At 52.0% G+C, this 13,845-nt stretch overlaps 1 protein-coding gene across 3 annotated transcripts; it reads left to right on the top strand.

Annotated features, from left to right (window-relative positions):
- Positions 1 to 765: 765 nt before the first annotated feature.
- Positions 766 to 12,459, top strand: SCNN1B (sodium channel epithelial 1 beta subunit). 3 transcript variants are annotated; one of them, XM_009286505.2, is made up of 14 exons: positions 773 to 1,083; positions 1,998 to 2,208; positions 2,457 to 2,511; positions 2,752 to 2,765; positions 3,505 to 3,698; positions 4,541 to 4,644; positions 5,114 to 5,277; positions 5,737 to 5,844; positions 9,084 to 9,201; positions 9,948 to 10,023; positions 10,213 to 10,270; positions 10,583 to 10,644; positions 11,552 to 11,627; positions 12,081 to 12,459. In XM_009286505.2, exons 1-14 carry the CDS (start codon positions 773 to 775, stop codon positions 12,444 to 12,446), a joined length of 1,917 nt encoding a protein of 638 aa, XP_009284780.1. In that variant the 3' UTR covers positions 12,447 to 12,459. The 3 variants fall into 3 exon arrangements, with proteins under 3 accessions (XP_009284779.1, XP_009284780.1, XP_009284781.1); XM_009286504.2 differs by lacking the exons at positions 2,457 to 2,511; positions 2,752 to 2,765 and having other exon boundaries at positions 766 to 1,083; positions 1,998 to 2,328; XM_009286506.2 differs by lacking the exons at positions 2,457 to 2,511; positions 2,752 to 2,765 and having other exon boundaries at positions 1,998 to 2,274.
- Positions 12,460 to 13,845: the final 1,386 nt, after the last annotated feature.

The raw sequence follows: 13,845 nt of genomic DNA, 5'->3' as shown, positions 1-13,845 counted from the left end.
GCATCCCTCACATGAGCAGTGGAAGCATACCGATAGTATCTGAAAGACAAAGGAATCTGGTGGAAAAAACCAATCCGTTGTCCTTCCTCTGGCGGGCAGCAGCACTGAACAGCATTCCTGGTCCTGGGAAAGGTGCTGCTGGTTCCAGGTCCTCTTCTCCTGCCCCCTCCGATAGCCTGGTGCACTGTAATACTTTCTACTTTTAAGAAAAATTGTCTTAAGCCCTGTATTAGCTTGAATACTGAACACTGTCAGCCTGAATTCTACCTGAAACCAGCTCAGGTGTGTACTGCTTGGTCCGTCTAGTGTTGGCAAAGGTTTCAGACAATGTTAGAGGCAGACCAGTTTGCACACAAAACACCGACTTCCTAAAAAGTTGTCTTGTTATTTACTTCAACATCTGCACAGCCCGGGGGCCAGTACTCCGTAAGTCACCGCAGGCACAGCCGTGTCCAGCAGGTCCAACTCACTTAACCCTCCTGGGGCCAGAAGGGACGTGACAGAAACATTCACCACTTTTGGAACTGCAAAGCACAAACCTCCCCCTTGTACCCTCTCAGGAGATGAGGGGCTCCATGCCATTTCACTGCCACGGTGTGACCCTGCAGAACATCTGCTCTGAATTTCTCCTGGGTTATAAAACCACGGTCGTGCCATCACATAACTACGCCAGTTCTGCTTTGCTGGCAATACAGGTACGCTTGGCGTAATACAAACCTTGCCTCTCAACGTAGCTGTTTTGATGCCTTTTCTCCCACTTGCAGACAGCAGCATGAACCTGAAGAAGTACTTCATTCGGGCGCTGCACCGCCTGCAGAAGGGCCCTGGTTACACCTACAAGGAGCTGCTGGTCTGGTACTGCGACAACACCAACACCCACGGCCCAAAGCGCATCATCAAAGAGGGGCCAAAGAAGAAATTAATCTGGTTCTTCCTAACGCTGCTCTTTGCGTCTCTGGTCTTCTGGCAGTGGGGCATCCTCATTAACACCTACCTCTCCTATAACGTCACGTCATCTCTCTCTATTGGCTTTAAGACCATGAAGTTCCCAGCAGTCACGGTCTGCAATGCCAACCCTTTCAAGTAAGTTTTTCTTCACCTAATTTACCCAGTCGTGCTTTAACACCCTCCGTTGTATGGCTAGCGCAAGGTACTGTGGAGCCATTCCTGTCTCAGATACCATGTTAGGAGCATCAATGGAAATGATCCTTTGACTCACCAAGTGGCACTAAAAACCAAATAAAGGAGGACAACATAAAGGCGAACGGCTCAGGTCCAGAGGAGGGTCGGTGTGCCTGCGACTTCGCCTGGGTTTCCTTACTGTATCAGTTAATCTAATGATGGGTATTGCCTCCCTGTAAACTTTCCCTGGCTCAGGGAAAACTCGAAGTTCAACTCACTTGTCACAACCAAAATCAGTCTCTCGATCTTTCCCCACAATTCTTTTCTTTCTCCTTCCTCGCCGTGAACGTACCTCTTATCGCTTACACTCCAGCCATTAAGAGCTTGTTAAACAGTAGTATCGGCTGGGAGCTGCAGTTATATAACTCGATCGTCATTTCAAAGGAGTAACTGATTTTTGTTAGAGTTGCTTCAAATTTATATCCATGCAATAGTGTAGCCCAAGGCAAGATGCTCTCGACCGACACACAGGAATTACTCTGGTGTTTTTTCATCTCTGCTTGCTAGAGATGTTTTGTGTAAACTATAGTGAATTACTGAAATACAACCAATTCACTTCTGCACTGACAGAGCATTGTTCACCATCACAGCGCTCCCTGTTTATCCTCCCACTGGTTTTCTGCCCGACTGCAGGCTGCTGGGATGCCTGTGTCCGAGGTGGCCGTGCTCTGCACGGAGGCTCCCTTCGTTCTCCAGTAAATCTTTAGGCAGCGATCCGAGGTCCCCAGGAAGGTCCAAGCCAGCGGAGCGGCAGATGGGCTGCTGCACGTCCCCACCGCCTTGACACTGCTTGGTAACCGCCCTTTGTCCTGCAGATACTCAGAGGTGAAGCATCTGCTGAAAGAACTGGACAGGCTCATTGAAGTGGCGCTGGAGAGGATCCTGCAGCCCGCGCCGGGGAACAGCAGCGAGAACGCTTCCCCGCCGCTCGACCTGGAGCTCTGGCACCAGATACCGCTGGTCCTCATCGACGAGCACGACAAAGACAACCCCGTCATCGTGGACATCTTCGAGAGAAATCAGACTGCTCTGGGCAACCAGACTGCTGGGGGCAACCAAACTGCTGCGGGCAACCAAACGGCTGCTCCACCTGCCCAAGCCAACACGACATCAGAAGAAAAGAAGTACAAGCTGGCAGTGAAGCTGGTGAGAGGGGTCCCGTGGGAGGCAGCCGGGAGGGGGGAGGGACGAGCAGCGCTGGGTGCCTCGGCAGGGATGCAGCGTGGAGATCGCTGCCTCTTCCCCACCAGCTGCCCACAGCCGCTCTGCCTCAGGGCTCTGGTCCGGCTGCGCCGGGGCCGGGGGCTGCCCATGCTGGTGGCATCCTCGGTACAGGGCAGTTTGCAGGTTATGAGATGTTATTTCAAGGCTCCAGGGCTGTTTGCTTGTTTTTTTGAGGAAGGCAGCACCGAGGTATTTTAAGATGTTTCTAAATTTTCAGAGGGGGTCTGATCCCCTGCAGGTTACACAGCCAGATATCCAGCTGAAGCTGCTGGATTTCTGCACATGGGGCCTGCAGCAGGATCATACCCTAAATATGCTTCCTTAAATGAAAGGAAACCCAGCAAGGAGCCATGTTGTTAGTCCATGATGAATGTAGGTAGCTGCACAGCATCAGCAAGATCAGCAGGTTCCTCATAGAAAAAGGGACTGACAGCGCGTAGCAGCCTAGCACTGCATCAGAGGTGCAGGGTGGATCCTGCCAGCGGGTCCGTCAGCCTCTGGCGAGGGGAATGCTGGAAATGCTGGGCGGCAACAGGCAGTAACCGAGCTGTGCACAGCGTTGGTCGGTGGAGTCTGCCCGCAGCGCAGAGGACAATGCCGTACATCCTCTGGGGTCACCCAGCGCAGCCCTGCTGCGGGCTGAGCCCAGGGCAGAGCCAGGGCAGAGGTGCTCCGCGCAGGCTCCCTGCCACCTTCACCTTTTCCTCGGGTCCGGCACCCAAAATGCCAGGGAGAGGCTGCGGCTGCTGCCCGTGCCCCTCTCCTGCTGTGGTCCTCAGCACAGAGGCACATGGTGGTCTCACGACCCCCCACCCTCTGCTCCCACGGAGGCTTCAAGGACCCTGCCTGACCAGACCTTGGAAGCTGGGGCGACTCCAGCCTTAAAAAATTGGCCAAAAAGTTATGTTTTCTGTAAGCTTGTGGAGGTAACGCTGGGACCGATGGAGAATCTGCCCAGCTGGGAAACCTCCCTGGGGAGGGACCCGTGGGTAAACACATGCAGATGTGACAGCTGGCTCCGCAGCACGCGCGCCGTACGTCCCTCCTGCCGTCCCCACCCGCGGGACGGGCTCAGACCTGCCTGCTGTCTGTCCCCAGTGCAGCCATCAGGGCTCCGACAACTGCACCTACAGGAACTTCACCAGCGCGGCACAGGCGGTGACCGAGTGGTACATCCTGCAGTCCACGAGCATCCTCTCCAAAGTCCCGCTGCAAGAGAGAATCAGGATGGGCTACCAGGCAGAAGACATGATCCTGGCGTGTCTCTATGGGGCCGAACCCTGCAACTACAAGTAGGTGCATACCGAGCTCCCTGCCCTTTTCTGTCACATCAGGAATGGTACGGGATGCTAAAGGCATGACAGCCTTTTTCTTTTCTCTTTTTAAGGTATGTATCAGTTAATAGAGAGATTTCTGCTGGTCCTTAACTCTAACAACATTTCCCAGAGGGTTTCTGGATGCGATCCTGGCTGAAACGGGTTATTTTAGGATAGCGCTGGCTTGAGTTTTAGTTTTGGATGGGCCGTTCTGCTCATGACATATCGAGACTAAGCATCCGTGGGACCTTCCCAGGGTATTTAGTGATAACCAGCTGCCGGCCCAGGTGCTGAGTCAGCGTACCCCTGGCACAGCAGTGCAACCCCCAGTTACAGCCCCCACTCTTTTTACACAAGGCTCTGAGAAATGCATTTTAGCCATCGTTGTTTATTACGAATGCCAAATTTCTATATCCAGTTTTGACAAACATGAACACATAGCAGCAGCCCAGGCTGCAAGGAGTCCTGCCCCTTCTGCAAAGAGGCCAACGGAGACTTATTATCAAAGAACGAGATATAACACCGGCTAAAACCTGTTACCATAGCTCAGATCAAGCAATTATTTCTCTCATCTGTGTGACAGACTATTCCTTTCCATTCTGACAAAGCGTTATCCCCAGTGGCTGTGTCTCAGTGCACACCAGTACCTTGTTTTGCTTTTTTTTCAACAGCAGATTGATTGAAATTATATCAGCTGAAATTTCTATACAGGCATTCAACAAACAAAGCAATTTAAAGTGAATCCCAGACATATGCATTATTTTATAACCCTTTAGTCCTCCCTGAGAGTCACAGTTTTATGTGCATGATTCTTCCAGGAATTTCACCCAAATCTATCACCCAGACCACGGTAACTGCTACATCTTTAACTGGGGCATGGACGAAGAGGCTTTGAATTCTTCCAACCCTGGAGCCGAGTTTGGTAAGAGAGAGCCCTGCTAAGGAGGAAGGAGCTAAAGGAACAGAAGTGCTGGGAGTTGTTTCGTCTCTCAGTGGCCACTTCTGTTATATATGACAGATCTATGATTTCTGTGTCTCTGGAGCACTACAGCAGGGAGTAACGGCTTTCCAGAAGGGGATAAGCCCCCAAAAGGGAAATTAGTGGAAACAAGTAATGTGACTACAGATGTTACACGTAATAGAAGTGCAACATCTGGATAGCCGAAATATCTGAGGCAGTGTCTGAATATTCACTCAGATATTTCCGTTCTGTGCATTCGCCATCATGCGTATTTATGCACAGGTAAGGCTGCTGTGACAGCCAGGCCCCGGCCCTTCCCCAAGGAACAGAGATTTCTGTGCACAGCGAGAAGAAAATAGACTCCGTTTTTTTTCCGAAGACTCGCATTTCAATACAATTCTTGTTCTGAGTGTTTTGTCTGGTGTCCCAGGGCTGAAGCTAATTCTGGACATCAGCCAGCAAGACTATATCCCCTACCTGTCATCTGCTGCCGGGGCCAGGCTCATGCTGCATCAGCAGAAGAGCTTCCCCTTCCTTAAGGATCAGGGCATCTATGCAATGGCTGGGACGGAAACCTCCATCGGCGTGTTAGTGGTATGTGTGGCATTCCTCTAGAGCAGATTGTCTGAGAATATTGTTATCTGATGGGACTGCAACCAAGTTTGTTTTAAGTCTTGGCTGAACTGGCTCAAACCAAAAGAGTCAAGGTGTACGCTAGCTGTGGGCTGGAACAATTTATGGAGACTTTTATGTAATTGTCCTGGCAAAGTGCTTTATTGAGCCAAAATACTGAGCTCGGGTCATTGTTCCCTCTTCCTTTAGCATGTCAGAAGGTGCCTTGCTAAAACATGCTGCTCTTGAACACCCTCATCTGCCTCGATCCGCCCTGGGGAAGGGGCTGCATCTCTTTCAGCTCTGCCGCCTACAATTCTTTGATTTTTTTTTTCAAAGCCAGCAGGGAATACAGGAATTACAGAGTCTCTGGAAAATGGGCACCAGGGACCTGGGGAGGAGCGATGACTACTGAAGTTTGCCATTTTGGTTTTCTTTCAGGATGAACTGGAACGGATGGGCTATCCCTACAGTGACTGCACCATGAACGGGTCTGATGTCCCCGTAAAAAATCTCTATAGCCAATACAACACTTCCTATTCCATACAGGTAAAACACATTTTTAAATCAAACAAGGCTGTTTAGGAAAAATCATCAAAGCAATTAAAATTTTTGACTAGCGTGCAGGATTACTGGAGCATCAGCAATGATAAAGTAGAAAGCATAACCAAGTACAGGAACCTTCTTTTCTGGTAATAAACCAGCACTCGAGTCTGAACACTCAGTAGCCCCAGGTTTGGAAACGATCCCAGTGGATCCAGTGGAAATAACTGTGTATTGCAGGAGCAAGACCTAACGATGCAGGTATTAAAACTTGCATCAAAAGATAAGGAACATTGCTTTGGCAGGCAGCACAGTTCAGCGTAATCTTTGGTTTTCATTCTCATACCAAAACAGCTCGTACGGCCAGGAAAGGGCATCAGCAATTATTGTTCCCTTAGCCAGCTATGAATTTTGTTTCATTTTGAGAGGGATGAACACGGTCATTTCTGTCATTTTCTCAAAAGCCGAAACACAGCAAACCTCCCAGGATCTCTGTTGTTACACGGGACCCTGCTATGTGTGACCTACCAGCAAAGAGCTAACTTGCAGACAAAAAAGCAAGTATTTTTACCTCCACGTACGAGCGCAGTTTAATGCTGGTCCTTTCCTCGTACCCTGTCGCCTCAGAGCTCGGCTCCCCGAAGTGAAGGGTTCCCACGCATCCTGAAAAGCAGGCAAAGCGAGAGCAGGGTGTGCCTGGGCCCCTTGGTCCCTTAAAAACCACTGGTTCTTCAGTTCCCCCCCGTTTTGGCTCCCCGAGCAGCCCCGGTTGCCGTCACGCACCAGTCGGTTACTGCCTCGGCTCAGAGGGCAGAACCGCAGCACCGGCCAAGGGGACCTCGTGCCCCCGTCCTGCCCGGCCTCACCCCCTCCCTGCACTGCTTTCACTGGGGGGTGCTGGGGACCGCTGGAGCCCCAGGGTGACAGAGCCAGGAGGCAGCCCCCTCCTTCGGCGCAGGGCAGAGCCTCTGGAACGGGCTGAAACTCCCAATAGCTTTGGCTAATGCCAGTTCCTTAATAATGTAGGGAACGCTGGGAAAACACATCTCCCAGAGCGTCCAGTGGGGAGCGCGGAGCTCCCCGTCCTGCCCAGGGTCTGTGCAGGGACCTCGGGCAGCAGCGGGAGGGACCCGACCTGCTCCCAGGCGGCTGCAGGCGCAGCGCTCGCCCGACGCTCCTCTGCCGGCTGCCCACCTAAGCCACAGGAGGCTGCAGAGCAGTTTTTCTCCTTTAAAAAGAATAACTGCTCGTGCCACGTCATTAAGGCAATTAATTTCTTTTTCAGCTGTGAGAATACCTTTTTCCCCTACAATTTCCACGCTTGGCTGAAATCTTTTAATTATAGGTAGATCAACCAGCAAGGGGTGGACTCCAGTCATTACCCGTGTCCAACAGGCTAACTCCCCCGAACTCAAGGGGTTATTGAGCAATTGCCACAGCTGCGTGTGCCGCTGTAACCGGGACGGCAAAGCTGCTCCCTCCGCAGCAACTGCAGGCGCCGTCCTGCAGCGTGAAGGGTGGCTGCGGCTCTGGGGAGCTTTTGCCGAGATGTTAATGTGACACTTTTCATGAGATAGGCTGGCCTCTGCTGCTCGGGGTGCTCTGGGAGGATATAAGCTATCTATCTGGAGAACTGTTGGGCTCCGGGTTTTAGCCGTGGCGTTGCTCTAATGTGCAAAGCAGCTCGTATTTTGTGTCCGCGAGAAATATTTATCCCTGACAAGAGAGGAATATACAGGAGGGATTCCTCTCCTGAAACTCCTACTCTTTTTAATCCTTTTCTCTTTAAGGGAATCAAGTCATTTTTCACCCTGAAAATGCCTGCTTGTTTTGCATAGGAAATGAAGACAGACCTTTGCCTTTTCTTCACTTTAAAATTGGGATGAGAAAGTTGAGTGTTTGTAAACCTTGAATCTGTAGAAAAATACAGTGTAAACATTAAGCACTGGTTAATTTGTAACAGGCTATAACATAAGGGAGAAGCATTTCTGGAGGGTGAGATCTGGCAATAAGGAAAACATCAAAACCATTTTGGGGGTTATTTACAAAAGCCTGAAGAATACACCCCAGACAAGTGGGAAGGCTTTGGTCTAGCAGGGTTTTTTATATTTCTGCCTTTATATAATTATAACAATTGGACCACTTTACCCTACTTTTTAAGATGCTTGTATAACGTTTAAGCAAATACTTGAAATGATTGCATTATTACTTAAAAGTTGCTAAATGCTGACTGGGGTTCTATGTCCACATAATTCACGTCACTTCAGAGACCTCCCAGCAAAATCCGGCTTTTCCATCACTCCCTGATTGCAGTGAACTCTGTAAGCATTTTGTATCACACAGAAATGCTCTGGTTGTTCTACCTAGCTGGAGCTGTTAAATTTAATTATCTTTTCATAGACTTTGTTATTGCTTTGTGCACTGTTTCATCCAGAATCCCACTCCAATCTCAGATGATTAACTTCATGCCTCACTGAGCTAATGGCAGCGCTGCAGCCTGGCTCGCACGCTGCCGAAGCTGCAGCTGCAATCCTTTCAAGGAGAGAAGCAGATGCACAGATAAGATAATTCAGATTTCTAAAACCTGCTCTTTATGTTGAAGTATTTTTAAAGTCCTGGCTTTAAAGTGGAAACCAGCCCTTTGTCAGTATGTCGTGTAAAGCCTGGAGACAACAGCAGTGTCTATGGGTGTAGTAGAACATTTTTATTCCTTTTTGGAAACTTCATATTACTTCCGTGAAGCTCTAAATAGTGAAGAAATGAGCAGTTTCTTGTGCGACTGGGAGCAGGCACTGAGTTCCCTTCTGCTCCTGCAAGGTGACTTACCCACGGGCAGCTTACAACTAAGATGTACCTTAAAATCTGGAGGAGCAGCAGTAAAAATGCATCATAAAGAAAACCGTAACTGCCGTGCAACCCTACACATGGCAGCTTATCCACCCGCCTCGTCTTGCCGTTGTAAAGCCAGTGCGACTGGCTTCCAGAGCCTGCCGTGCCGCCTGGCGATGCTCGGTGCACGCTGGAGGATGGGATCATGCCATTGCACGGGGATGGGCTCTGGCAGCACCCGCTCCCTCTGCGGCTTCAGCCTTCTCTGTGTGCAGCCACAAAACCATCTGTTCAGCGCAAAAGAGAGAAAATACCTCAGGGCCGAGTAATTCTCACAGCCAGCGTAGACTCCAGCAGCAGAGGTGCACAGGGGGGGTTCAGCCCACGTCTAAGCAGCCCCCTGTTCCTTTTTTCAGGCTTGCCTGCGCTCTTGTTTCCAAAATCACATGATTGAAATCTGTGGATGTGGTCACTATATGTTTCCTTTACCTGAAGGGGTGAATTATTGCAATAACGAAGATAACCCAGGTTGGGGTAAGAACACGAACAAAACTAAATTGCACAGCTTCCCCAGGGTCCTGGCACGCAGGAGGGGCGGGAGCGGACACGAGCTTTATTTGTAAATGCAACAGGTGAATGGCTTTTGCCTATGTAAAGTCTCCTCATGGCTGTTCGGGTCAGTGCCGGGGAGAAGGGGCGAAATCTTGGTCCTGGCCGTGGGCTGAGGGTCCTCAGCTTCCGCGCTGCCCCAGGGGAGGGCTCTCCCGGGGAGCTGGCTCCAGCCGGGGGAGGTAAGGGGACCCTCTGGGTACCAAAGGGAGAAAAAGGGGTAATGCTCTAGGCCTCCATGCCTGAAGAGTTCAGAGACAAGCTGGCCCGAGCAGGGGCAATGGGCTCCTGCAAGGATACGCAGAGGTGTGTGGGGGTCTGGTGCTCCCCCACAGGCAGGCAGGGACCGGCAGCACGTCTCCACACAGGCGGCTCCGGCAGGCACCCCTCCTACCCCTGCAGCTGGGCAGGGCTGTGCCAAAAACACTGACATCGGGCAAGCTGACTCTAGAGAAACAGTCTACAGAAAAAAAATATTTTTAATTTATTATTAAATTGTCTGACGGCTTTGCCTGAGCTTCTCAAGGCAAGGAAGGTTAGAGGGGAAGACAGCAAACCTGTGCAGCAGGCTCATACCTAAATATATATTTTATTAAATGAAATTGATATAATCCAGTAAGCGGGGTCCTTATCTAAACAGATGCTTTGATTTTTTTGTTTTCACCAAACAGCATATTGCTATTCATCACTGAGATCAAGTATAAGACACAGACAGATTTGTATTGACTCTTGTAAGGAAACATGCAAGTAAGTACGTAAGCTGTTTCTGGCAGCTGTAAAGGTGGAGGGGATCCTGCATTTCATCTCCCATCAATTCTGACCTTTCTAAAATGGCAGCGAATCATGCGGGCCTGCTTTTCTGCATGAGAACTGAAGTTCCAGTGACTTCAGAGGAGGGGAAACTTCTGTACCAATGTTCTCCCCTCCTCTCCCTAGCGACACGCAGTATAAGATGACCATCTCCATGGCAGACTGGCCGTCTGAAGCTTCGGAGGTAACACTGATTTCTTGTTTTGAAACATTCATTAATAATTACCTGTTCTTAGCCACATGAATCACTCGGTATTTTCAGAGCTAATGTCCAGGTAGCAAGTGCCTCTTTGCTAAATTACACATTTTCAGCATGCAAACAAACACGAGTGCCAGGGCATGAGACAGGAGGAGGGACACCCCCAGGGCGGCTCCTCCACCCCGGGGGTCCTGCACCGAGTCCTGCAACTCCCTTGCAGCTCCCCTGGGTTCCTGCCCCAGCAGGCGCCCAGAAAGGATGCTTCTGCTCAGTTCTGAATAAGTTTTGTTTTCCTAGGACTGGATTTTCCATATTCTGTCTTATGAAAGGGATATGTCAACAAATGTGACTCTGGACAGGTAAGTGAAAGGAACAACCACTTTATCTTCTCTATTGAGCCTGTTAACATTAGATTAACATGAACCTTGGCGATGGGCCAGAGCACATGTGTGCTAATGCAAAGGGAGGACAAGATTTGGCACATGTTTGCCTGGAAGATACATAAAGCAAATCTGAAACGCACTTCGTGCATATCCTCTGCTCTCCGTAGTGACAAACTGGGTCAGGCAAACGTGAGTTAAGTTAAAATCAACATTAACCGCAGCACTCCTGATCAGTTGCATATAGGAATCTGGAAGCTCTGAAGCTGTGAACTGCCAGGGTCCAGCTCCTGGATTGTAACGTTCATCCCTTCGTACTTAACGTCTTTGAATCTGCCAACAGCAGCAGCAGTAGGGGGGATGCACAAAAATTAGGGTAACTGCTGAATTACCCTTTGAAAACCTAAACCCTGAATTAGTGGGAAAAGAGGAGGGTTTTTTCCCCAAGGAAAAAAACCTAGAGAATCAGGAAATGGTTTCACAGATACTGGCTGATCTGTACACATTAAGTCCCCTGTAATGCAGCTGGTCGTGACGCAGCCGCTCTGTGCGTGCACACAGGAACACGAGGCGCAGGGCACCGAGGAGGGGCAACGGCCCCTCTAGACCAACCAGGGCAGCTGGGAAAAGCAAAGCAAACAGCCCCAAAGAAGCTTCCACGTGCGCAAGTGCTGCTTCAGGAGGAACCTCAGAACCGCGTCTCTCTTCCCTTCGCAGCCAGTGGCACTTTTTAACTTCTTCCACCTGCCTGGCAGAGGTTTCAGCGGGCACTCGTGAGCAGCTCCGGCCGGGCTGTGCGCAGCCCTTCCCGCAGGCAGGCGTTGGAGCGGAGGCGCTGGATGCCCGCAGGCCGGCTCTGTGCTGAGCTGCCGTTTGTCTCTTACAGAAACGGGATCATCAAGCTGAACATTTACTTCCAGGAGTACAACTACCGCACCATCTCGGAGTCTGCCGCCACGACGGTGAGTGCCCATCCCTGCCCCTTCTGCACAGCGCCCGGTGAGCAGACACAGAAACAAGTCACCCCAGATGCACAGGCAGGGCTCAGCTCCTCAGGGCTGATCAGCCCTGTCCGGGGACACTCCTCAGCGGGAGTCTGCTGAGTCCCTCGGTGCTGTTGCTTCACATGTCCGTGGCAATGAAGTGGACGAAGCTGCCTCCACTGTCCGGTTCGCAGTCCCCAGTTCGTTCTTCCCCTCCACCTCCCATCCCCATCGCCAGTGCGAGGCGGGTCACTGAGAAGCAGCACCAGGGAGTGCAGCCCCTGCAGGGCAGCACCCGCAAGGCGAGGGACTCGGCAGGCAGGTCCCTGGGGCAGGAGGGGCAGGAGCATCACCAGCACACAGGGTGATCGGCGGGGGCTGATGAGGGACCGGGGTCGCCACCTCGGCTCACTCCTGCTCTCCTCCCCGCAGATCGTTTGGCTGCTGTCGAGCCTGGGAGGCCAGTTTGGGTTCTGGATGGGGGGCTCGGTGCTGTGCCTCATTGAGTTCGGGGAAATCATCATCGACGCGCTGTGGATCACCGTTATCAACATGATCAGCTGGTGCAAAGGCCTGAAGCAGAAGCGGGTGCAGGCGCGGTACCCGGATGCACCCCCGACAGTGTCGGAGCTGGTGGAGGCTCACACCAACCTGGGCTTCCAGCACGAGGACACGGATGCCCTGCCCAGGGACGAGGTGCTGCCCCCCGAGCCCGGCACCCCCCCGCCCAACTATGACTCGCTGCGCGTCCAGCCCCTCGACGTCCTCGGTCCAGACAGTGACGCAGAAACCGAGTGAGCAGCGCACCCTGTTACCTCCCAATGGCCGCCGACGGCAGGCTGCCATCGCCACGCTCAGTCTGCCACTTGCTGAACAATCTTCTACTCTCTGTCAAAATTGGGAAGGAACCAAAAAGCCCTGGCTGTCCTCCCCTCCCCGACTGAAAGTGTTCACTGTGAAGACACTCTGTCTAATAAACTCTGTAATAAATCTCATAGAGTCAGCGTCAGGCTCTGGCTTTAGTATGTAGAGCTTCTATACATCAGCATTGCTATATAATCGTAAGTCACCATTTCTTTTTAACACGTGGGTGGGAAGCACTTCCTAGCGAGAAGATTGGGGCGCGAGCAGCTGTGAAGGGCCGCAGCCGGCGTCTGAGGCAGGGCTGCGGCAAGGCAGGCGGTGCTGGGGAGAGGCCAGGACGTCCCGATGGTGGATGCATGGCTGTGGCCCATTGGATGCTGAGACACGGCACGGTGTGTGCCGCAGCTGTGCTGCACCGTGGGTCGGACCCTTGGGTTGGGACCCAAGCTACGTCTGACTTCTGAGGTGGCAGTATTTCCACCCCTAAACAACTACAATGGAAACAGAGCGAAAGAAAGCCCTTCCTTTGCTTCCAGAGCCCGCGGGTGCTTTGTGTTTGGTGCTCAGGGTTTGTTAATGCTCACCCCGCAGGTGAGCACGGCTGTTAACGTGTGTTGGAGAGAAATACTCCAGCCTCCATAAAGATTCAGGTGGGGAGGAAGTGCCAGGCCGTTTAGCAGTACCACTCTTGGCAATAAATAAATTAATTTAAAAGTTGCCTTTAAAGTTTCCTGTTGGCAGTGGGTGCAGTTCAGTGCTGGCAAAGGCTGACGGCCGCGGCTGGCAAGAAGGGGGGGTGCTGTGCATGCCCTGACATGAGGGCGGCCGGGGGGTTTGGTGGTCCCCACGGGGCTGGGCTGAGCAGGACAGTGAGCCCACCCGGCCCCCGGCTGGTGCCGGCCCACAGCTTTCCCAGGAGCCCATCACAACCCACTGGGACCTGCCTTACTGAAGTACTTTTGCAAAACTTCAAGAGGAAACACGATCGTGTGGTTAAATCATACGACTGGGAACACGATGTTCTGGGCACGGCGCCCAGCGCAGCGCGAGCGCGAGGTGGTGGGGGCGGCCACGGCGGCGAGGGGGGTCCACGCTCCTTCTCTGCTTGAAGCTCCCCGAGCACACGGTGCTCTGGTGCAGAGCTGCCGGGGCAGAGCATGCCGAGGGTCTCTGCATCTCCCCTCGGTGGCAGTGGAAGCGGTGGGTCTCGTTGCTGACAACCATCACAAGCAGGACCGAAGAACTGGGCAACGCTCTGCCAGATGAGGTGCCGCCAGCACGGCTGATGCTGCCCTGCACGGGGGAACTTCCGCGTTCAAAATTCACTGAAAAA

The sequence above is a fragment of the Aptenodytes forsteri genome, unplaced genomic scaffold, assembly GCF_000699145.1.
Source record: "Aptenodytes forsteri isolate BGI_AS27 unplaced genomic scaffold, ASM69914v1 Scaffold55, whole genome shotgun sequence".
Taxonomy (NCBI): Eukaryota; Metazoa; Chordata; class Aves; order Sphenisciformes; family Spheniscidae; genus Aptenodytes; species Aptenodytes forsteri.
This window is presented reverse-complemented; position numbering and strand designations above follow the sequence as displayed.